This window comes from Channa argus, chromosome 3 (genome assembly GCF_033026475.1).
Source record: "Channa argus isolate prfri chromosome 3, Channa argus male v1.0, whole genome shotgun sequence".
NCBI lineage: Eukaryota > Metazoa > Chordata > Actinopteri > Anabantiformes > Channidae > Channa > Channa argus.
In genome coordinates, this window is record NC_090199.1 from 169391 (window position 1) to 192863 (window position 23473).

General features: G+C 42.1%; 1 protein-coding gene across 2 annotated transcripts in view; it reads right to left on the minus strand.

Moving 5' to 3' along the window:
- Window positions 1–22907, minus strand: part of LOC137123356 (NACHT, LRR and PYD domains-containing protein 3-like) — a 28203-nt gene extending 5296 nt beyond the window's left edge. For both annotated transcript variants that reach the window (XM_067496952.1, XM_067496951.1), the window contains exons 1-6: window positions 22816–22907; window positions 21886–22183; window positions 11503–13348; window positions 8481–8654; window positions 7030–7203; window positions 6749–6922 (exon numbers count right to left, since the gene is read on the minus strand). In XM_067496952.1, coding sequence (XP_067353053.1) covers window positions 6749–6922; window positions 7030–7203; window positions 8481–8654; window positions 11503–13348; window positions 21886–22174 — 2657 coding nt within the window. In that variant the 5' untranslated portion in view covers window positions 22175–22183; window positions 22816–22907. The remainder of the gene's footprint in view (window positions 1–6748; window positions 6923–7029; window positions 7204–8480; window positions 8655–11502; window positions 13349–21885; window positions 22184–22815) is intronic.
- Between the last annotated feature and the right edge of the window lie 566 nt (window positions 22908–23473).

The following is a 23473-nucleotide window of genomic DNA, read 5'->3' on the forward strand; positions in this document are numbered from 1 at the left end:
CATGTGGGACACTGATTAGTTCTGACAATTTAAGAAGGTGCTCCTGATAAACACTCATTATGTGTATTAAAGACACCTGTCCACAGAATCTCTACCTTTCATTCAAACCTCACCACTGGGGGCAAGACCAAAGAGCTGTCGAAGGAAGTCAGGGACACAATTGTAGACCTCCACAAGGCTGGAATGGGCTACAAGACCATCAGCAAGAAGCTTGGTGAGAAGCCGGACAAAACTCCCATCTTCTGTACTGATTTTCAAAAAGTAGCTGCAGTAATAAAAGCAGACTAGTATCCTTTGCCCCAAATGTAGGACTGTGTGACCGAGTTGGTTCCGTTGAGTTTGTTAAAGGATATTTGCAAGTTCCTATAACCCCACATGCTTCTGAAATGTCCACTTTGTCACCCCCGACAGTTTCTGAGCACATGAACATGTTAAAAAAACAATTTCTGCAAGGTTATTCAATCCATGTCTGTTTCTACTCATATACATGGACAAACCATTGATTTAGTCATTTTAAAGGGACTCTCTCTGTTATGAAGGGCAAGGTCGATTCCTTTATCTCTCATTATTTCCCAGTGTTATTTAACATTCCTAAAGAGGCATGTTCAGCAGGCAGAACGTTAATAGAATAACGACAATGTTCATGTCTCCGTCGACAATCTGAGAGAATGCTTAAGGGAATATCAGGATGCTGTGAAACTAGCTAACCCTGAGTTTATATTAAGAGTTACTAATAATTACATTACATTTCCCGAAGTTTTATTCAAAACACTCAACTGTTGTTCATCCTGCCCTTCTTCACTGCTGTTAATGATTCTGTGGATTGTTGCAATGAATTGCTGAATCATTGTGTTGGAAAAGATACCGGGGTGAGAAGGTTTATTGATTGTAATATGTCTTCATCAGTGTCCTTTGATCATTTTATTCCTGTTTCTTTTAATATTTAAACTGTTGTAAAATCTCTGAACCTTCTAATAGCCCTTTAAATGTTATTCCTAGCAGGTTACTGAAAGGAGTCTAGTGTTGGTCCTATATTTACTTGTATTTTTTAATGAGTGCCTTGATCAAGGGTTAGCTTTTAACATGCTTTGATCTAATTTTGGACCAGTTTCACATTTACCTTTTTTAGCAAAAATAGTTTTAATCAGTTACAAAGTTTTTTATATTTTAATGGTAATGAGAAATTTCAGTCTGTTTTTAGATTTTAATGCAACCGCAAGGGGGCACAAGCCAGTGTTTTCTTGTGCCAGTCCCAAGTCTGGATAAATGCAGAGGGTTGTGGCAGGAAGGGCATCCGACGTAATACACATGCCAAATCAAACATGCGAATCGTGACAAAGACTTCCATACCGGATCGGTCGGGGCCCGGGTTAACAACGACCGCCACCGGTGCTGTTGACTTACAGGGTACCGGTGGAAATTGGACTACTGTTGGTCGAAGACGAAGAAGAAGAGGAGGAAGGTGTGTTCGTAGGCAGAGAGAGAAGAGGAAAGCTAAGAATGTAGGACTGACAGTAGGGACTTTGAATGTTGGTACTATGACAGGGAAGGCTAGGGAGTTGATCGACATGATGCAGAGAAGGAAGGTGGACATACTGTGTGTCCAGGAGACCAGGTGGAAAGGTAGCAAGGCTAGAAGCTTAGGAGCAGGGTTCAAGTTGTTTTACCATGGGTCAGATAGGAAGAGAAATGGAGTAGGAGTTATATTGAAAGAGGATTTTGTGAGGAATGTTTTAGAGGTGAAAAGAGTATCAGACAGGTTGATGAGTCTGAAGCTGGAAGTTGAAGGGGTGATGTTCAATGTTGTGAGTGGTTATGCCCCACAGGTAGGATGTGAGTTAGAAGAGAAGGAGAAATTCTGGAGTGAGTTAGATGAAGTGATGCAGAGCATCCCCAGAGGTGAGAGAGTTGTCATTGGTGCAGATTTCAATGGGCATGTAGGTGAAGGGAACAGAGGTGATGAGACTGTTATGGGCAGGTTTGGTGTTCAGGACAGGAACGCAGAAGGTCAGATGGTGGTTGACTTTGCAAAGAGGATGGAAATGGCTGTAGTAAACACTTTCTTTCAGAAGAGGCAGGAACATAGGGTGACGTACAAGAGCGGAGGGAGAAGCACTCAGGTAGACTACATCTTGTGTAGATGTTGTAATCTGAAAGAGATCAGTGACTGTAAAGCATTGGTAGGGGAGAGTGTAGCCAGACAACACAGGATGGTGGTGTGTAAAATGATGCTGGTGGTGAGGAAGATAAGGAGGACTAAGGCAGAGCAGAGGACGAAGTGGTGGAAGTTGAAAAAGGAAGAATGTCGTTTAGTTTTCAGGGAGGAGCTGAGACAGACTCTGGGTGGTTTGGAGGTGCTCCCAGATGACTGGACTACTACAGCTAATTTGATCAGGGAGACAGGTAGGAGGGTACTCGGTGTGTCATCTGGAAAGAGGAAAGCGGACAAGGAGACTTGGTGGTGGAACGAGGAAGTTCAGGAGTGTATACAGAGAAAGAGGTTAGCTAAGAAGAAGTGGGACACTGAGAGGACTGAAGAGAGTAGACAGGAGTACAGGGAGATACAGTGTAAGGTGAAGATAGAGGTGGCAAAGGCCAAACAAAGAGCATATGAGGACTTGTATGCTAGGTTGGACACTAAAGAGGGAGAGGTGGATTTGTACAGGTTGGCCAGACAAAGAGATAGACATGGAAAGGATGTGCAGCAGGTTAGGGTGATTAAAGATAAGGATGGAAATGTATTGACAGGTGCCAGGAGTGTGATGGGAAGATGGAAGGAGTACTTTGAAGAGTTGATGAACGAGGAAAATGAAAGGGAACGAAGAGTAGAAGAGGTTACTGGTGTGGAGCAGGAAGTAGCAAAGATTAGTAAGAGTGAAGTGAGGAGGACATTGAAGAGGATGAAGAGCGGAAAGGCAGTTGGTCCTGATGACATACCTGTGGAGGTATGGAAGTGTCTAGGAGAGGTGGTAGTAGAGTTTCTGACTAGTTTGTTTAACAAGATCTTGGAGAGTGAGAGGATGCCAGAGGACTGGAGGAAAAGTGTACTGGTACCAATTTTTAAGAACAAGAGAGATGTGCAGAGCTGTGGAAACTACAGAGGAATAAAGCTGATGAGTCACACAATGAAGTTGTGGGAAAGAGTAGTGGAAGCTCGGCTAAGGGCAGAGGTGAACATTTGTGAGCAGCAATATGGTTTCATGCCTAGAAAGAGTACAACAGATGCAGTATTTGCTTTGAGGACACTGATGGAGAAGTACAGAGAGGGTCACAGGGAGTTGCATTGTGTCTTCGTAGATTTAGAAAAAGCGTATGACAGGGTGCCGAGAGAGGAGCTGTGGTATTGTATGAGGACGTCTGGAGTGGCAGAGAAGTATGTTAGAGTGGTGCAGGACATGTATGAGAGCTGTAAGACAGTGGTGAGGTGTGCTGTAGGTGTGACAGAGGAGTTCAAGGTGGAGGTGGGTCTGCATCAAGGATCGGCTTTGAGCCCCTTCTTGTTTGCTCTGGTGATGGACAGACTGACAGATGAGGTTAGACAAGAATCTCCCTGGACTATGATGTTTGCAGATGACATTGTTATTTCTAGTGAGAGCAGGGAGCAGGTGGAGGAAAATCTAGAGAGGTGGAGGTCTGCTCTGGAAAACAGAGGAATGAAGCTTAGCCGCAGCAAGACAGAATACATGTGTGTCAATGAGAGGGACCCAGGTGGAATGGTGAGGTTACAGGGAGCAGAGGTGAAGAAGGTGCAGGACTTTAAGTACTTAGGGTCAACGGTTCAGAGCAATGGTGAGTGTGGAAAAGAGGTGAAGAGGCGAGTGCAGGCAGGTTGGAACGGGTGGAGAAAAGTGTCAGGTGTGTTGTGTGATAAAAGAGTATCAGCGAGAATGAAAGGAAAGGTGTTCAAGACGGTGGTGAGACCAGCAATGTTGTTCGGCTTAGAGACAGTTGCACTGAAGAAAAGACAGGAGGCAGAGCTGGAGGTAGCAGAGCTTAAGATGTTGAGGTTCTCTTTGGGAGTGACGAGGATGGACAGGATCAGGAATGAGTACATCAGAGGGACAGCTCATGTTAGATGTTTTGGAGATAAAGTCAGAGAGGCCAGATTGAGGTGGTTTGGACATGTTCAGAGGAGAAACTGTGAATATATCGGTAGAAGGATGCTGAGGTTGGAGCTGCCAGGCAGGAGGTCTAGAGGAAGACCAAAGAGGAGATTTATGGATGTAGTGAGGGAGGACATGAAGTTAGTTGGTGTGAGTGAAGAGGATGCAGAGGATAGAGTTAGATGGAGGCACATGATTCGCTGTGGCGACCCCTGAAAGGGAGCAGCCGAAAGGAAAAGAAGAAGAAGTCTGTTTTTAGATTTTGTGCAATTAATGAAACTGCTTTGGTGAGGGTGCTCAATGACATTTTGCTGGCATTGGATGCCACAAATTGTTCAAAAACTGTTATACTCATTTTGCATTTGACACTGATCAGACAGATCCTTATCTCTCATCTTGATAAGTTGGTGGGGATCTGTGGCACAGCACTTAATTGGTTAAAGTCTTAGGCATCATCTGCTATTGGTAGCTTGTCTTGCCAGGTCCCCCAGGGCTCAAATTTGGCTCCTATCTTGTTTGGTTTGTAATGCTACTATTGGGGCCTATTATTACCAAACACAATCTCTCTTTTCATTGGTATACAGATGACATTCAGTTATATGCCTCATCACAAAACTCTGGCAAGTCTGAAGTTTTGTTTTGTTTTGTTTTGTTTTTACAATGTAGTGACAAAGGAAACCCCTGTAATATTGATCTTGGTGGTCAGAAACCTAGGTGTTTTTTTGACAGTGAACTAATATACGTAAGCATGACCACATAACCCCTTTGTCATGTTCTCTTTATTGGCTTCATATCCACTTCAGTACTGCCCAGATCTAGGTCAAAGCGTTGGGGTGACAGTTATTGCTGTTATTGCCCATAAGCTGTGGAATACTTTACCTTCCGATATTCATGTTATATCTGAGCGTCATACTTTTAAATAACTTAAGTTATGTGTTAAGTTAAATTAACTTAAACCTTGTTCAATCAGGCATTTGATACTAAATAAGTAATCTAAGACTTGTTATTTTTATTATTCTATTTTACTGTTCTCTTTTTAATATTTTAGCATTTTATGTTCTAGTAAAGTCCTTAGGTCAATCCCTGATTGTTGTTGAGCTATAAAAATACGGGTCACATTATATTACATTAAATTAAAGGAAGCTTGTCTCACCTTAAATCTGCCCAAATGTGACTTTGTTAGAGCCATGGTGACCTACTTAGGGAAAGAGGTGGGCCAAGTACAGGTGCATACACTCACTGTAAAAATCCAAGCCATCTTAGATTGGCATGTGCCTAAAACCAGATGTTAGCTCTCCCGGTTTCTGGGCATGGCTGGCTATTAAAGAGGATTCACCAAACCCTTTGTCTAGTCTTCTGCTTGTCCAAGTGCTTTTCAGTCTGTCAAAGCTCCCCTCTGCAGCACACCTGTTTTAGTGGCACGTGATTTTGCCTGCCCCTGTAAAGTGGAAGTGGATGCAAAAGCCAGTGGTGCTAGTGCAGTATTGCTGCAAGATAATGAGAAGGTTATCAACCATCCCATTTTTTATTTCTCTAGGAAATTCAATAAACACCAGTTAAAATACATAGACACTGAAAAGGAAACCCTCTCATTGCTTCTTGCACTCCAACACTTTGTGTTGGCTCAAGCTCACTACCCATTGATGTATATACTGATTACAGTTCCCTCGTTTTCTTGGTCCAGATGCAGAACTCAAACCAGAGACTAATTGCACGTTCATATTTTAATCTGGAAATACATTACAAAAAAGGAAAAGAAAATGTTTTTGCTGATGTCTTGTCATGTGTGTCTACTTGTTCCTAGTTATCAGACAATTTAGGGGGAATATCTCCTTTTTAGAAAGGTGGGGTGTTACGGCCCTGAATGTATGTCATTTAAGTTGTTCCTTGTCTGATTGGCTGGATGGGGGGAAGTACTGGGAGCTGATTGTTCCATCACGCACTTCCTGAAATTTGAAATGTGTGGTTCTGACCAGCTAGAGCGGCTTCTCTGGCAGCAGCACCTGTACATTGTCCTCGGCCTCTAAACCCATGTGAACATTGATATGAATTTCAGACTGTTGTTAGTTGGATTATTGGATTGTTGGCCCTTGTAGTTTTGTGTGTTAATTGTATATTTTGTAAATTGTATTGAAGCTGTAGGGACTAACTGGCAATTTCTTTCCACTGTTTGACCTTGTTTTTTACATTACGGAGCTATGATTAGTGAATGTCTTTTTGTTTTTTATTTGTTTGGTTTTTAGGGGCTAATTAGGACTTTCTTTAGGGAATAGATTATTTTGTTTTAGTTTGGGTACCAGGGAGGAAACAGCATTATTTGTTCTTGTATGTTGCACTCCTACCCCCTAGACAGGGGCTTATCAAGATCTATTTTATCCAAATAATGTCACCATCAAACAGAGCTCTACATCTCATTTCCAAATGCACGCCCCCTTGAGCAGGTTTTGTATTTTTTTAAATCTCTCTTTTAGATCTCTCCACAAGTCTCTAAAATAACCATGCTGCACACACCTCATGCTTTGGTGCACATAATTTCAGTGTTTGCATGACACCATTATTAATAATCTGGATGGTTACAGGGATACAGTTTCTTGACACAACTAATACAATAGATCATATTTTCAAAAGACACATGAAATACTGACCTGAGAGATTCCAGTTTGCAGTGTGGTTTTTCCAGTCCAGGAGACAGCAGCTTTACTCCATAATCCTGCAGGTTATTGTTACTCAAGTCCAGTTTTCTCAAAATAGAGGACTGGGAGATGAGAACCGAGGACAGAGCTTCACAGCTTATCTCGGAGAGGTTACAGTTAGTTAAACTGAAACAAATGCAACGCAAAATGATAATTATATTTAATGCAAAATATTTTGGTTGTTGAAAACAGAGACTGAAAATAATTGAAACTGTACAATGAGGAGTTTTTACCTGAGAGATTTCAGTTTGCAGTTTGAACTGCCTAGTCCAGCAGACAGTAGCTTCACTACTGAATCCTGCAGCTCATTGTTACTCAGGTCCAGTTCTCTAAGGCACAAGGACTTTGAGCTGAGAACGGAGTACAGAGCTTCACAGCTTCTTCCTGATAGGTTACAGCCACATAATCTAAAAAACAGACACTGTGTGGTATGTGAAAACATTCAGTGCGTTTGGAAAAGCTTTGTGACCTCCCTTTTTACAACTTTGTTATGTTGCAGCAGTAGCTTATAATGACAAAGTGAAAATAGAATATTAGAAATGTTTTTACATTTTTTTTAAAAAAGGAAAAACTATTTAAAAAAGTATAATATTGGCCTTTGCAACAACCTTTGTATTTTTTCTCAGGTGCCTCCCATTTCTCCTGATCATTGTCGAGATGCTCCTACACCGTGAGTGACAGCTGACAATGAAGACAGAACAAAATCTGTATCAGACGAAAAGCCATTAGTTCAAAGGAACTGCTTGAAGAGCTCAGAGACAGGATTATTGCAAGCCACAGGTCTGGACAAGGCAACAAAAAAATTTGGATGGTCACTCTGACTGAGTTCCAGAGATCCTGTGTAGAGATGGGACAAAGTTCCAAAAGTACAACCATTCCTCAAGCCCTCCACTGATCTGGGCTTTATGGCAGAGTGGCTAGACAGAATCCTCTCCTCAGTCCAGTCTGGAGGAAACCAGGCACAGCTTATCACCTACCCCATACCATCCCTACAGTGAAGATGGTGCCATCATGCTGTGGGGGTGTTTTTCAGCAACAGGGACTCAATTAAAACCTGTTCCACACCACTTAGGACCTGAAATTTGACCTTCCAATATGACAACAATCCTAAACACACAGCCAAGACAACACAGGAGCGGCTTAGGGACAAGTCTGAGAATGTCCTAGAGTGGCCCAGACAGGGTCCTGACTTGAATCCTATTAAACATCTTTGGACAGACCTGAAAATGGCTAGCCACTGACGGTCGACATCCAACCTGACTGGGGTTGAGTGGATTTGCAAAGAAGAATGGCAGAAAATGCCCCAATCCAGGTGTGCAAAGTTTGGAGCGACATACCCAAAAAGACTCAAGACTGTAACTGCTGCCAAAAGTGCTTTAACAAGGTAAAGGAGTAAAGGCTCTGTATAATTCAGTTAATCAATTTACAATCATTCCTAAAATTCAGTTTTCACTTTGTCATTATATGGTTCGAGTGTAGGTTAATGAGAAAATGAATTAAACACCTGCAACATAACAAAATTGAGAAAAATGAAGGGGATCTGGATACTTTCTGTATGCACGGCAATTATATTTAAGTAACTTAGTGGATATTCCGGAAAATATTTAGGTATTTAAAGTTTGAAAAAAAATACCAATGTGATACATCTGGTTTATCATTTACAGTACATGTTGACAAATCTAACCTCAGTGTTTCCAGTTTGCAGTGTGAACACTCTAATCCAGTAGACAGCCGCTTCATTCCTGATTCCTGCAGGTTGTTGTTACTCAGGTCCATTTCTCTCAGATTGGAGGACTGTGAGCTGAGAACTGAGGACAGAGCTTCACAGCTTCTCTCTGAGAGGTTACAGCCACTTAATCTGAAAGAGAGTCAGTTTATTACTGAAATTGTTTTTATCTTTTGACATATGTATGCAGAATAGTTCCTTTATTCATGAAGTTATTTGCTCTGATGAGCACCTTTTAGATTTACCAAACTATTTTTGGGTCAATTCTATCCTTGTCATATAATAAAAAAAAAAGAAAAAGCAACAATGTAGTAAGAAGAATATGTGAGAAAGAATTCAATTCAATTTTCAATTCAACTTTATTTATATAGCACTAATTCACAACAAAGTCATCTCAAGGCACTTTACAGAAGAAAATCAAGACTATAAAGTATGTATAGAGAGAATCCAAAAATTCCCCGTCGAGCAAGTCCTAGGCAACAGTGAAGAGGAAAAACTCCCTATAACTGAAGAAACCTCCAGCAGAACTAGACTCAGGGTGAGCGGCCAAAAAACAACAACAAAACCTCGGGCAGGTTGGTAGGAGCATTAGCTGCACACTGGAAAACACACAGCTCAAAAGCCAGGGACAGAGAGAAAGACAGAGAGGGACAAAGACAACGACGGTAGAAAACACACAGAGTTAACGTCATACAGTATTGACAATTGTGGGGTGAGAGGAGAGGAGAGAGGGTCAAGAGGAGTAAAGGAGCTCAGTGCATCGGGGGGGGTAGGTCCCCCAGCAGTCTAAGCCTATAGCAGCATAACTCTAACTAAGTATAAACTTTATCAAAGAGGAAGGTTCTAAGCCTAGACTTAAAACTAGAGAGCGTGTCTGCTTCCCAAATCTGAACTGGGAGCTGGTTCCACAGGAGAGGACCTTGATAGCTAAATCATGTGCCTCTTTTGCTGGCAGGATGATACTTTGCATCTGAGGCCTCCCACTCATTCCAAAGCATGAATTAGATTTTCTGATAATGCTTAATCATTCCAATCTCTTTTTTTATCCCACGGGTGTTGGAGCAAGACCTTGTGCTTTTGTAGTGTAGAGTATTTGGAAACAAAAGAGGTTGTAGTGACTCGCTAATATGTTATACATGGAGTGCATGGTGGACTTTACTGTACCAAGACTGCAGACCTTATAAAACAGGGTGTCAGTTTGGCAGTGTCATTAAAGTCCTAGGGCTGATTCGTTCTGGCCAAGGCCATGTGAAATCCACTACTCAGTTCTGTCGGATGTTAACTCTGCAGAGTAATGAAGTGTCATATGCAAACAAAAGCTGGCTCTAAGAGCCAAATCTTTGTAGTAAACGAGAAGAGCCGACTCCAGTAACTATTTTTGCAACGAAAGAATGCTTAAAAATATGGCTTTTAGTTAAACACTGCATGATTGTTACCATAACACATTAATAATTGCTATATTAGGCTGAAATATAAGGCTCCAAGTGATACTAAATTAATAACCATTTGGGAGCCATTACGTAGCTGTAAGAGCCGGCTCTTTTAAGGGAGACGAATCTTTAAAAAGAGCCAGACTTCCTATGCCTATTGCAGAGACATAATGAATGGTGCCAGGTGACACAAAGCAAAGCCACCCTGGACGGAGAGAGTCTGCAGTTGGTCCACTAAAGCTTTTGCATTCTCCTCTATAGACAGTTGTTTATCACCTCGAGATGGACTGTCTAACTTTCTCACCAGGCTAAATGAGGTCTAGAACTTGCTTTTAAAGGGCATGCTTCTGAGGTGAGGGGTCACAGCCTCTTTGGGTGCACACAACTGAATTTTTTGGACACGGAAAAGAGGAGTAGCATCATGATGGATGCTACTGATCTTCACATGCTGGGACTTTGCATCTTGTGGTGATGCTGTGTTTACCTTTTTTGCTCTGCCAGAAAAGCAAATCCATCTGCCATGATTTTTCAACTTGTTGATAGATGAGGCAGGTTTGCTCAGTGAGGTGTAACCCTGAAGCAGCCATCCAAAGTGGGTTCTCACCACCTCTGGAACCTGAGGTGCACTGCCTCCACTAGTGTTATTAAAACTCAATTCAAAAGTGCCTCTTTTGGTAAACACAGCTTTTCAGAGGTCCTATGAATTGTTCATTACGTAGGCCAATTGATGCCCAACTGATCTGAATATCACTGCACCTGTGAATGACCTACTAAAATATGACAACATGGTGCTGAAAGCCTCCACAGTTTCTTTTCACAGAATAAAGCAGCTAGTAACATAGACAGTGGTTCTTCTATGTGAAAAAGCCATCTGCTGTTAGTGTAGACACCAGAAGCTATGGCCTTAATGCTGTACTGCTGCAGAACCACAATGGACAACTAAAGCCAGTTTCCTACTGTTCTCAGACACTCACTGACACTGAAAAAGGGTACGTCGAGAAGTTTTCCAGACATCTCTTTGAACCAGACAATTCACACTGGACTTGTATCATTAACTGCTGATCTGCACAAATAAATAGACAAGATCCTGACACCTTCCTTTGTGTTACCAGACACTGCAAATTCTAAAGGTGAGATGTAAACTGACACCTGAATATGTGCCAGACAAATAACAAGTAATTGCAGACATTGCCACCCACAGTTTGCCATAATATTAAAGTTACTTGAAGTTACAGGTGATGGTAGAGCTGAGGTTGGGATGGCCTATGGCCATTGTTCCTTCAGAGCAATGATCCAAAATGAGCTCAGGCATATTTTTGGAACGTCTGGTGTGAAGCACCAGACGAAGCATCTCTGTTAAATTGAGGTTTGGGCTCTTACTGGACCACTCCAAAAGGCAGATTGCCCAGTGATGCCATTAGTTTTTCCATCATCTCTTTGTATCTTTAATATATATGTTCAATTAAGACATAACTCCTTTTGTTATAGATCAGATCATATTCAGCACACATATTGCTTTTTCCTGCATTTATTTATTTATGTGTACCTACAGAGCTTTGTGGGAAGCTTTGACCACTGGCAGCAGCCTCAGAAGAGCCTCCTCTGAAGCAGAGTATTTCTTCAGGTCAAACACGTCCAGATCTTTTTCTGATGACAGTAAGATTAAGACCAGAGCTGACCACTGAGCAGTAGACAGTTTTTCTGTGGAGAGACTTCCTGAACTCAGGTACTGTTGGATCTCCTCCACTAGAGAATAATCATTCAGTTCATTCAGACAGTGGATAAGGTTAATGCTTGTTTCTGGAGTAAGATTCCCACTGAGCTTCTTTTTGATGTACTGAATTGTGCTCTTGTTGGCCTCTGAGCTACATTTTGTGTTTTTCATGAGTTCATTTAGTTCATCCTGATTAGTCTGCAGTGAAAGACCCAGGAGGAAGCGGAGGAACAAATCCAAGTGACCATTTGTGCTTTGTAATGCCATGTTGATGGCAATCCTGTGGATCTTAATTGAAGATGTTCTACTGAAAATCAGTCGCAAGTTTTGTACTGACAGTCGGGGTAAAGGCATGACGTTTTTCTTTCTGTTGATAAGTGACATCCTCACATAAACAGCAGCCAGAAACTCCTGAACGCTCAGATGCACAAAGCTAAACATCTTGTCTTTCTTCCTCCCACGTTCTTCTTTAAAGATCTCTGTGAACACTCCTGAACACACTGAGGCTCCACCAACATCAAGGCCACTCTCTTTCAGATCTTTCTCATAGAAGATCAAGTTTCCTTTTTCCAGCTGCTGAAAAGCCAGTTTTGCTAACGATTTAATGTACTGAATGCACTTCTCTGGGCCATACTTCTCTTTTGTCCGATCAATCTGAAACACCAGAAACTCTGTGTACATCTCAGTCAGGGTCTTGGGCAGCTCTCCTCCCTCTCTGGTTTTCAACACATCCTCCAGAACTGTAGCAGTGATCCAGCAGAAGACAGGGATGTGGCACATGATGTGGAGACTTCGTGATGTCTTGATGTGGGAGATGATTCTGCTGGCCTGCTCCTCATTTCTGAACCTCTTCCTGAAGTACTCCTCCTTCTGTGGGTCCGTGAACCCTCTGACCTCTGTCCTGCTGTCTACAAACTTTCGAGGGATCTGACTGGCCGCTGCAGGTCGTGTCGTTATCCAGAGGCGAGCAGAGCGTAGCAGTTTGCCATTAATAAGTTTCCTCAGCAAGATATCTACTGTAGTGGACTCTGTTACAGGAATAGAACCAATGTCATCAGACTTAAGGTCCAGATGAAGGCGACTCTCATCCAGTCCATCAAACACAAACAGAAGCTTGAATTTGCTCTTGTCATAGTTAGTGTTTCCTGATGACTGTACAGTTTTAAAGATGTAGTTAAGAGCGTCCTCTTTGATATCAGCAGTTTCTTGAATACATTCATGAACGAGCTCTGCCAAACTAAATTTTTCTCCCTTCAGAGGATTCAGCTGACGGAAGGTGAAAGGGAAAATGAGATCCACATCTTGATTAGTTCCATTTTTAGCCCAGTCCAACACAAACCTGTGCACAAAGAATGTCTTTCCGATTCCTGCAATTCCATTGGTCAATACTGTTCTAATGGGTCTGTATTTTCCAGAGGGGTGTTTGAACATGTCACTGGGTTTGATAGGTTTCTCAGCATCTATTGGTTTCCCTGCCATCTCAATCTGTCTGACTTCATGCTGTGTGTTGATATGTATGTCCCCCCCGGCTGTGACATACAACTCTGTATAAATGTCATCCACATGCTGTTTATCTCCTGCCTGCCCTTCTTGTGCACACATGAATGTATCCTGAAGATGCGTTTGGAGCTTCTGTTGGTAATAAGCAATGGGTTGTGGATCTGGTACTGGAACCATAACAACTGTGTCAAACATAGAAAAAACAAAACGTCTGTTTATGTCCAAAGATGCTTTGTTATATTACATTTAGGTTTTCAAGAATAACACAAATTTATCAATAAAAATATTATTTTCCTTATGATAAAACTATCATAAACTATCATTTTCACTATAAGAAGTGTAAAAAAAGTTTGTGGTAGTAAATTAATTGTCTTTGTTTAGTGCAGTCAAAACAAAAAGAAAAAAAACTGTAAACAGCTGAGAGAATGGTGGTCATAAAGAAAAATCACAGTGACTTTCTGTTCTTTATCACAGGGAATTATTTAACTTCAACACATATACTGCACACACTTGTTTTATATTCACTAATAAGCGATGGGAAAATATATTAAAATTTAATATTGTGATACAAAAACGCCATGAAATGTATAATTTGATCTCTTAATATGTTCTGATAGACCAACAGTCCCACTATTCCACTGCACTTATCAATGTAATTAGACACCTGAAAACTGATGGCAGTGATAAGCAAATTGCTGCACCCCACCAGATATCCTAGAACAAAGAAGAAAATGCCACATTTAATAAAACACAAGCCGCCAATGTGGAGGTTTTTGTTTTATTGAAACAGGGGGGCAAAGGCCAGTGTCTTCTTGTGCCAGTCCAAGTCTGGAAAAATGCAGAGGGTTGTCAGGAAGGGCATCCAACATAAAACACATGCAAAATTCTACATGTGAATCATGACTTCCTTACCAAATCTGACTTCGTTATCAGATCAGTCGCAACAACGATGTCTACCAGTGCTGTTGACCTATGGGGTGCTGGTTGAAACTGAGCTACTGTTTGTTAAAGAAGGAGAGGAGGTAGAAACAGGTAGAAAGAGAAGAGGAAAGCCAAGAATGTAGGACTGACAGTAGGGACTGTTGGGAGTCTGACAGGGAAGGCTAGAGAGTTGGTTGACATGATGCAGAGAAGGAATATGGATGTACTGTGTGTCCAGGAGACCAGGTGGAAAAGTACCAAGGCTCAATGGTTAGGAGCAGGGTTCAAGTTGTTTTACCATGGGTCAGATAGGAAGAGAAATGGAGTAGGAGTTATCCTGAAAGAGGAGCTGTGAGGGATGTTCTAGAGGTGAAGAGACTTCCAGTAAGGTTGGTGAGTCTGAAGGTGGAAATTGAGGCCATGATATTCAGTGTTGTTAGTGGTTATGCCCCACAGGTAGGCTATGAGTGTGATGGGAAGATGGAAGGAGTACTTCGAAGACGTGATGATCGAGGAAAATGAAAGAGAACGAAGAGTAGAAGAGGTGACTGATTTGAAAGCAGCAAGCAGCAAAGATTAGTAAGAGTGAAGTGAGGAGGGCGTTGAAGACGATGAAGAGTGGCAGAGAAGTATATTAGAGTGATGCAGGACATATATGAGAGCTGTAAGACCGTGGTGAGGTGTGCTGTAGATGTGACCGAGGAGTTCAAGGTGGAGGTGGATCTGAATCAAGAATTGGCTCTGAGCCCCTTCTTGTTTGCTCTGGTGATGGACAGGCTGACGGATGGGGTTAGATAGTAATCTCCATGGACTATGAAGAGTGAAGTGAGGAGGGCGTTGAAGACGATGAAGAGTGGCAGAGAAGTATATTAGAGTGATGCAGGACATATATGAGAGCTGTAAGACCGTGGTGAGGTGTGCTGTAGATGTGACCGAGGAGTTCAAGGTGGAGGTGGATCTGAATCAAGAATTGGCTCTGAGCCCCTTCTTGTTTGCTCTGGTGATGGACAGGCTGATGGATGGGGTTAGATAGGAATCTCCATGGACTATGATGTTTGCAGATAACATTGTGATTTGTAGTGAGCGCGGGGAATAGTTGGAAGAAAATCTAGAGAGGTGGAGGTCTGCTCTGGAAAGCAGAGGAATGAAGCTTAGTCGCAGCAAGACAGATTACGGGGTTGTTCAAAATAATAGCAGTACAATGTGACTGACCAGAATAATCCAGGTTCTTAGTATATTTGTTATTGCTACGTGGCAAACAAGTTACCAGTAGGTGCAGTAGATTCTCAGAAAACAAACAAGACCCAGCATTCATGATATGCACGCTCGTAAGGCTGTGTAATTGGGCAATTAGTTGAAAGGGATGTGTTAAAAAAAATAGCAGTGTGGCATTCAATCACTGAGGTCATCAATTTTGTGAAAAAACAGGTGTGAATCAGGTGGCCCCTATTTAAGGATTAAGCCAGCACTTGTTGAACATGCATTTGAAAGCCTAAGAAAAATGGGTCGTTCAAGACATTGTTCAGAAGAACAGGGTACTTTGATTCAAAAGTTGATTGGAGAGGGGAAAACCTATAAAGAGGTGCAAAAAATTATAGGCTGTTCAGCTAAAATGATTTTTACAAATTCGGGGAGCAGACACCCTCTCTACTTTTAAGACTAGGCTTAAAACTTTCCTTTTTGATAAAGCTTATAGTTAAAACCGCTCACTCAACCTGAACTAGCTTTTCTCTATACATTTACTTGTCACCACTGCATACCATTAATTCTATGTCCTACAACCTGTGCGATGCTTTGTTGTTGCTTTTTTGTTGTTTTGTTGTTGCTTTTTGTTGTTGTTTTGTTGTTGCTTTTCGTTGCTCTTTTCTTTTCTTTCTCCACTTTCCACTCACCCCAACCGGTCAAGGCAGATGGCCACCCACCCTGAGCCTGGTTCTGCTGGAGGTTTCTCCCATTAAAGGGAGTTTTTCCTCTCCACTGTTGCCTAGGGCTTGCTCAAGCGGGATTTGTTGGGTTGCTTCTACATGCTTGTGTAGTCTGGACTTTATTCTGTAAAGTGCCTTGAGATGACTTTGTTGTAAATTGGCGCTATATAAATAAAGTTGAATTGAATTGAATTGAATTGAAAATTGAAATTTCCAATGGCTTAAAATGGAGAGCAAAACCAGAGAGATGTGGAAGAAAACGGAAGACAACCATCAAAATGGATCGAAGAATAACCAGAATGGCAAATGCTCAGCCAATGATCAGCTCCAGGATGATCAAAGACAGTCTGGAGTTACCTGTAAGTACTGTGACAGTTAGAAGACGTCTGTGTGAAGCTAATCTATTTTCAAGAATCCCCCGTAAAGTCCCTCTGTGTAAAAAAAAAGGCATGTGCAGAAGAGGTTACAATTTGTCAAAGAACACATCAACTGGCCTAAAGAGAAATGGAGGAACATTTTGTGGACTGATGAGAGTAAAATTGTTCTTTTTGGGTCCAAGGGCCACAGAAAGTTTGTGAGACGGTCCCCAAACTCTGAATTCAAGCCACAGTACACAGTGAAGACAGTGAAGCACCAAACTAGGACAGGAGATATACTCAACAAGTAAGTACTGTTTGAAATTTGTTTGTTGGTTTCAGAGGTAGCTGAGTTTCTGTCTGTCAATCTGTTTGTGTTTAATAGAGTTAAGAACTGTAGGTAGAAAGTCACAGAGCATTCATACCTTTGACCTAACAAAGGCATACAAGTTAGGTTGGTTTCAACGAGGGGGCGGTTTTGACTGTAGCTAATTAAGACCATATATAAGGCACCTGTTGGGCTAGAGCATCAGCCCTCCTTGTGTGAAGACCGAAGGTGTAAAGACAAGCGAGTCTACCTGCGCGAGTCTACCTGCGCGAGTCTACCTGCGCGAGTCCACCGAACGAGGACATTAGATAGTGTATTTCTAACTTCTTTTACTTCCTCTGTTTCCCTACTTTGCTTCACATTAACCCTTTCTACTCCAGAAAGTCTTTTTCTTTATTATACCATGTGGTTTCAGCAGATCCCTGTTCTCCTCCACAGACGCAGGACATGGTGTCCTATTAGAGGACGACGTTTCTCACCTACACAATCTCACCCAGACCACTTTGTTACCAGCCTCTTTTTCTCTTGCCCTGTGGAACTGCCAGTCTGCAGTGAACAAGGTCGACTTCATTCCAGCTTTTACTACACAGTCAGCTGTTCACCTCCTTGCACTTACAGAGACATGGATTATGCCACAGAACATGACTACCATAACTGCACTCTCCGCCAATTTTTCATTCTCTCACACTCTTCGCTCATCAGGCCGGGGGGGGGTGGGACTGGTCTTCTTATTAATGATACCTGGAAATTTTCCTCGATAGCACCACTTAGCAATCTGTCATCTCTGGAATATCATGCCGTTAGGATCACAGCACCGATTGCAGTCCAGATGATTGTGATATATCGACCACGGGCCAGCTGGGGAACTTCTGCGATGAACTGGACATGTTGCTGTCCCACTTCCTGGAAGATGGCACTCCTCTCATTGTCAAAGGAGACCTGAACATCCACCTGGACAAACCACAGGCGGCTGACAGGCAGCTGATGCTCTCCTAAACATGTTTGACCTGAGTCTGGTCTCCACTCCTACGACCCACAAAGCTGGCAACAACCTCGACCTCATCCTCACCCAGAATTGCACCACAGACAACATCTTGTTCACTCCTGTGCATGTATCGGATCATTTCTTCATTCACCTCACAGTCTTCATCCCTAGACCTTCGCAAGCTCCCACCACGCTTGTAACATTCTGGCATAACCTCGAGTCTGTCAACCCGGATCGATTCTCCTCGCTGGTGGCCGCAACTCTGCCCCCAACACAGGACCTCTCCATACTTGATGCAGATGCAGCCACAGACAGTCTCTGCAATACACTTTCATTGTGTCTGGATTGTCTCCGTTCCCTGTCTTCGAGACCCACTCGTCACTCAGCTTCTAATCGGTGGCTCACTGACTGGATCCGTGAACAATGCACCACACTCAGGAGTGCTGAGTGGAAGTGGCGCAAATCCAAGACTCCATCTTCCCTTGCTGAGTATCAGGATCTGCTTGGACCTTTTTCTCACAGTGTCACCAGGTCAAAGATCGATTACTACCAGGAGAAGCTCAGCAACACCTCGGACACCAGAAAGCTGTTCTCCACTTTCAAATCACTCATCTAACGACCTTCACCTCTGCCATCTACCTCTCTCACTGCTAACGACTTTGCCGAATTCTTTACCAACAAGGTGGCAGCCATCAGCTCACAGTTCTTTCCTCCAGATGATGACATCCGCCTAAATTCTTCCAACACTGCATTGCTCTCATCATTTGCAATTCTGACTGAGGATGATGTATCCACCCTCCTCCTCTCTAACCATCCGACCACCTGCTCTCTGGATCAAATCCTTTCCAATCTTCTTCAGGCAGCTGCTCCTGCTATAATGCCAGCTATTACACAAGTCAACAACACATCTCTCAAAACAGGGACTTTTCCAACATTTTTCAAGCAGGCCCAGATTTCCCCACTGCTCAAGAAGCCTTCTCTTGATCCCTCTGTAGTGGAGAACTACCGACCTTTCATCCCCCTTCCTTTTCTCGCCAAGACAATGGAACGAGCAGTCTTCAACCAACTCTCAGAATTCCTTTCCAAGAACAACCTCCTCGATGTCAACCAGTCTGGCTTCAAGAGGGGTCGCTCCACAGAAATGGCACTCCTGACTGTTGTGGAATATCTTCGAGCTGCAAAAGCCACAGGTCAGTTGTATATCCTAATTCTACTTGAGCTATCGTCAGCCTTTGACACTGAACCATCAGATCCTCTTGTCCACACTTTCTGACTTAGGCATCTCTGGATCAGCCCTAGACTGGCTTTGTTCTCACCTATCGGGACGAACCTTCAAGGTATCCTGGCGGGGGCATCTTTATCACTCTCATAGCCTCTCTACTGGTGTGCCACAGGGCTCACTCTTGGTCCTCTTCTTTTTTCTATCTATACTTCATCCCTAGGTGCCATCATTCACTCACATGGTCTTTCCTATCACTGCTACGCTGATGACACACAGCTCTTCCTATCCTTTCCACCGGAAAACTCCACTGTCTCATCACGCATCTCTGCCTGTCTCTCAGACATCTCGGCCTGGATAAGTGACAGACATCTTCAACTCAACCTCTCCAAGACCGAAGTCCTTGTCTTCCCAGCCAGACCTTCGACACAACACAAAATCAGCATCAACATTGGATCTACAGTGATTGTCCCCAGTAAATCGGCCAAAAATCTGGTCGTGGTCATCGACGACCAACTGAGCTTTAAGGACCACATCTCCTCAGTCTCTGGGGCATGCAGATTCGCTCTCTACAACATCAGGAAGATCAGACTCTACATCACAGAATATACAACCCAAGTCATTGTACAGGCGCTGGTCATATCTCAGGTTGGAGCTACAGTGATTGTCCCCACTAAATCGGCCAAAAATCTGGTCGTGGTCATCGACGACCAACTGAGCTTTAAGGACCACATCTCCTCAGTCTCTAGGGCATGCAGATTCGCTCTCTACAACATCAGGAAGATCAGACTCTACATCACAGAATATACAACCCAAGTCATTGTACAGGCGCTGGTCATATCTCAGGTTGGAGCTACAGTGATTGTCCCCACTAAATCAGCCAAAAATCTGGGGCTCATCATCGACGACCAACTGAGCTTCAAGGTCCACATCTCCTCAGTCTCTACGGCTTGCAGATTTGCTCTCTACAACATCAGGAAGATCAGACCCTACATCACAGAATATACAACCCAACTCATTGTACAGGCGTTGGTCACATATCGTCTTGATTACTGCAACGCTTGGTTGATGGGGTAACCGGTATCCACAATCAAACTCTTGCAGATGATCCAAAATGCAGCAGCTCGCCTCATTTTTAATCAGCCAAAAAAGACCCATGTCACACATGTCTTTAGATCTCTACACTGGCTTCCTGTAGCTGCTCACATCAGGTTCAAAGCCCTGTCTCTTGTTCAGAGGGTGGTTAACTCGACAGCTCCCCCTTACCTCAACTTACTCATTCAAGTCTACAACCCTTCCCGTCCGCTGCGGTCTGCCAACAAACGACGTCTGGTGGTCCCAGCACCGCACAGAAAACACCAAGCAAAACTTTTTAGTGCAATGATCCCACAATGGAGGAACATGCTACCAAACTCTGCACGCTCAGCAAACTCACTCCCAATATTCAAAAAACTGCGGAAAACAGAACTCTTCCACATCTTCAGATGCACTTAAATCTCCTAAAAATAAATAAATAAATCCATTCTACTCTTTCTCACACTTGCATCTCATAAACTGTGAACACTTTTCTGAAAGGACTTTGCTTTGATGGTTTCTCCTTGAGTTTTGCTTGCCTTGTACCTCACTTGTAAGTCGCTTTGGATAAAAGCATCTGCTAAATGACTAAATATAAATGTAAAATGTAAATGAAGCATGGTGGTGCCAGCATCATGATATGGGCATGTTTCTTTTACTATGGTGTTGGGCCTATTTATCGCATACCAGGATCATGGATCAGTTTGGATATGTCAAAATACTTGAAGAGGTCATGTTGCCTTATGCTGAAGAGGACATGCCCTTGAAATGGTTGTTTCAAAAAGACAATGACCCCAAACACACTAGTAAATGAGCAAAGTCTTGGTTCCAAACCAACAAAATTAATGTTATGGAGTGGCCAGCCCAATCCCTGGACCTTAATCCAATCGAACTTGTGGGGTGATATCAAAAATGCTGTTTCTGTAGCAAAACCAAGAAATGTAAATGAATTGTGGAATGTTGTTAAAGAATCATGGAGTGGAATAACAGCTAAGAGGTGCCACAAGTTGGTTGACTCCATGCCACAAAGATGTGAAGCAGCTTTAAAAAACTGTGGTCATACAACTAAATATTAGTTTAGTGATTCACAGGATGCTAAATCCTAGAAACAAAAATGTTTGTACAAAATAGTTTTAAGTTTGTACAGTCAACGGCAGACACTACTGAACACAACACTTTCAACTAATTGCCCAATTGCACAGCCTTATGAGCGTGCATATCATGAATGCCGGGTCTTGTTTGTTTTCTGAGAATCTACTGCACCTACTGGTAACTTGTTTGCCATGTAGCAATAAAAAATATACTAAAAACCTGGATTATTCTGCTTAGTCACATTGTACTGCTATTATTTTGAACAACCCTGTACATGTGTGTGAATGAGGGGGACCCAGGTGGAACAGTGGGGTTACAGGAAGCATAGGTGAAGAAGGTGCAGGAATTTAAGTACTTACGGTCAATGGTTCAGAGCAACGGAGAGTGAGAAAAAGAGATGAAGAGGTGTGTGCAAGCAGGTTAAAACGGTTGGAGAAAAGTCACCCTCTGTTTTGCTTGCACATGGAGGCTAACACTCAATAACTGAACAGATATTTAAAAACTGCAGTGCCTTTCTAAACTTTCCCTTTAAGTCTTTACACATCAGAATTGATGTGAATAAACAATGGAAAAAAGTAATTATTTTAGAAGTGATTTAAAGGTACCAATGTACCATGTATTCACATCAAAATTGACTATAGAATATGGAAGTAGGTTTAAAAAAAATCATACTTTGTGCAGGAGAACTTATTGTTAGAGTGAACAAGGAACAAGGACTAAGGTGATAACATTTATAAGACCGATATTACCATGGACACAGACCATTGAATTGTCTTTTAAACTAAAGTTCATTTAGTCTGTTACAGACTAATCTGTCACCTTCAGTCTGAAGAGCAGGTGAAACCCGAGCTGATCCTGAGCTGGAATCTAACAAATCCTGGATCAGATCGTACCTGGGAATCTTCTCTAACAGGTTCTTGGTCACCTGCAGAGGTTCAATAGGAAAGTACTTAAAAATCAGAGTCACAGTCTGCAGAATGTCTGCATCCTTCACCGTATCTGGGACGCCTTCCTCCTGTAGAAACCACTTGAAGCGGTTGAAGTCATCTCTTGTTAGTTCTTCAAGAGTTTTCAAGATGTCCTCTTTATTTACTCCGTCCCCTTTCATTGAGACTCCCTGATTAGATCAGAGAATAGTGTTAACAGTCCCTTATGTTAGCCAAAAAATAACCATCACGAAGTCTGCTGCGCTGCACCGATGGAATCATTAACACGATCAGTGTTCAAACAGTTTCATATGCATGTTGTTTTTTCCTGTCTGTCAGTCTTTGTTTAGACTTTGGTTTAGTTGTTATTTTTTTCCCCATTTGCTTGATCCCTGCATGTGAGCCTTCTTTAGTCTCTGGTTAGTCTTAGATGTTTTTGTGTGTGTTCACCCCTTATCAGTTAATTATTGCAAATTATTTATTTTCATATTTTCTTACGATTTAGTTTCCTATTCACACTTCTCCCAAGTCTGTCCCCTCAGTGTGCATTTCCCTGTCCTCTTTGGTAGTGATCTTTTGTTTGTTAATAAATCCTTTATCATAAACCCTCTTCTTTTGGGTCCTTAATACGCACATCACAACTTTTGCACACCCCACTGTTTCCTGTTATTTCTATGCACAGTGCTCACTGCACTGTAACACCACCATCACTTAGTAAAAAACTAAATCTATTCACAAATATTGTAGCACAAAATTTTACAATAATAAACCAACATGGTCTCTCTGTAATATTACCTTTACAAACTGAAATAAGTTAACTTACCTATGAGCTAATGTAGGATCAGTCAGTCGACACTCACTTTGTTTCAGTTATTTTTTCACAAAAAAAACACTTCCTGTCAGAGTGAACAAGGTTTCACAAAGACTACTGGCTGTCAGCAGCTGTGAGCATCATCATGAAGCTGCTTTTCATAATTTTAAAGGTCCTCTAATGAAACCCCAAAGAGGTTGATGTGTCAACCAGAAACAATTCCAATCAATTCTTTAGTCTCTATTGGGATTGTGTCAAATAAAGAGAATCAGAATCAGGTGAGATTACAAGATAAAAGATTTAACACATTTACCTTTTTTCTCAAAGTTGAAAATCACCTGAGAAAAAGAGAAACCTGAACATTAAAGAAAAAAGAGGTGCATCACTTACTTGGCTGCTTCTGCTAAAAAAAAAATAAAAATAAAAGAAAAAGTCAAAAGGTCGAGCAACAATGAACTTTCCTTATACTTTCAGTTTTTATCTAGAGGTTTGCGTACAACCAACAGGAAATAGAAACCATTCATGACTGTTCTAAGAAAGTTTGAATTAGAGAAATAACCTGTAGAAAGCCTGAAGGTATGACAAGTGAACCGAAAGTCATTCAATAAAGGATAAGTCAAATAAATGAGAATTTATGAATATCTACCAGTATAATCCATAAACCAGGTCC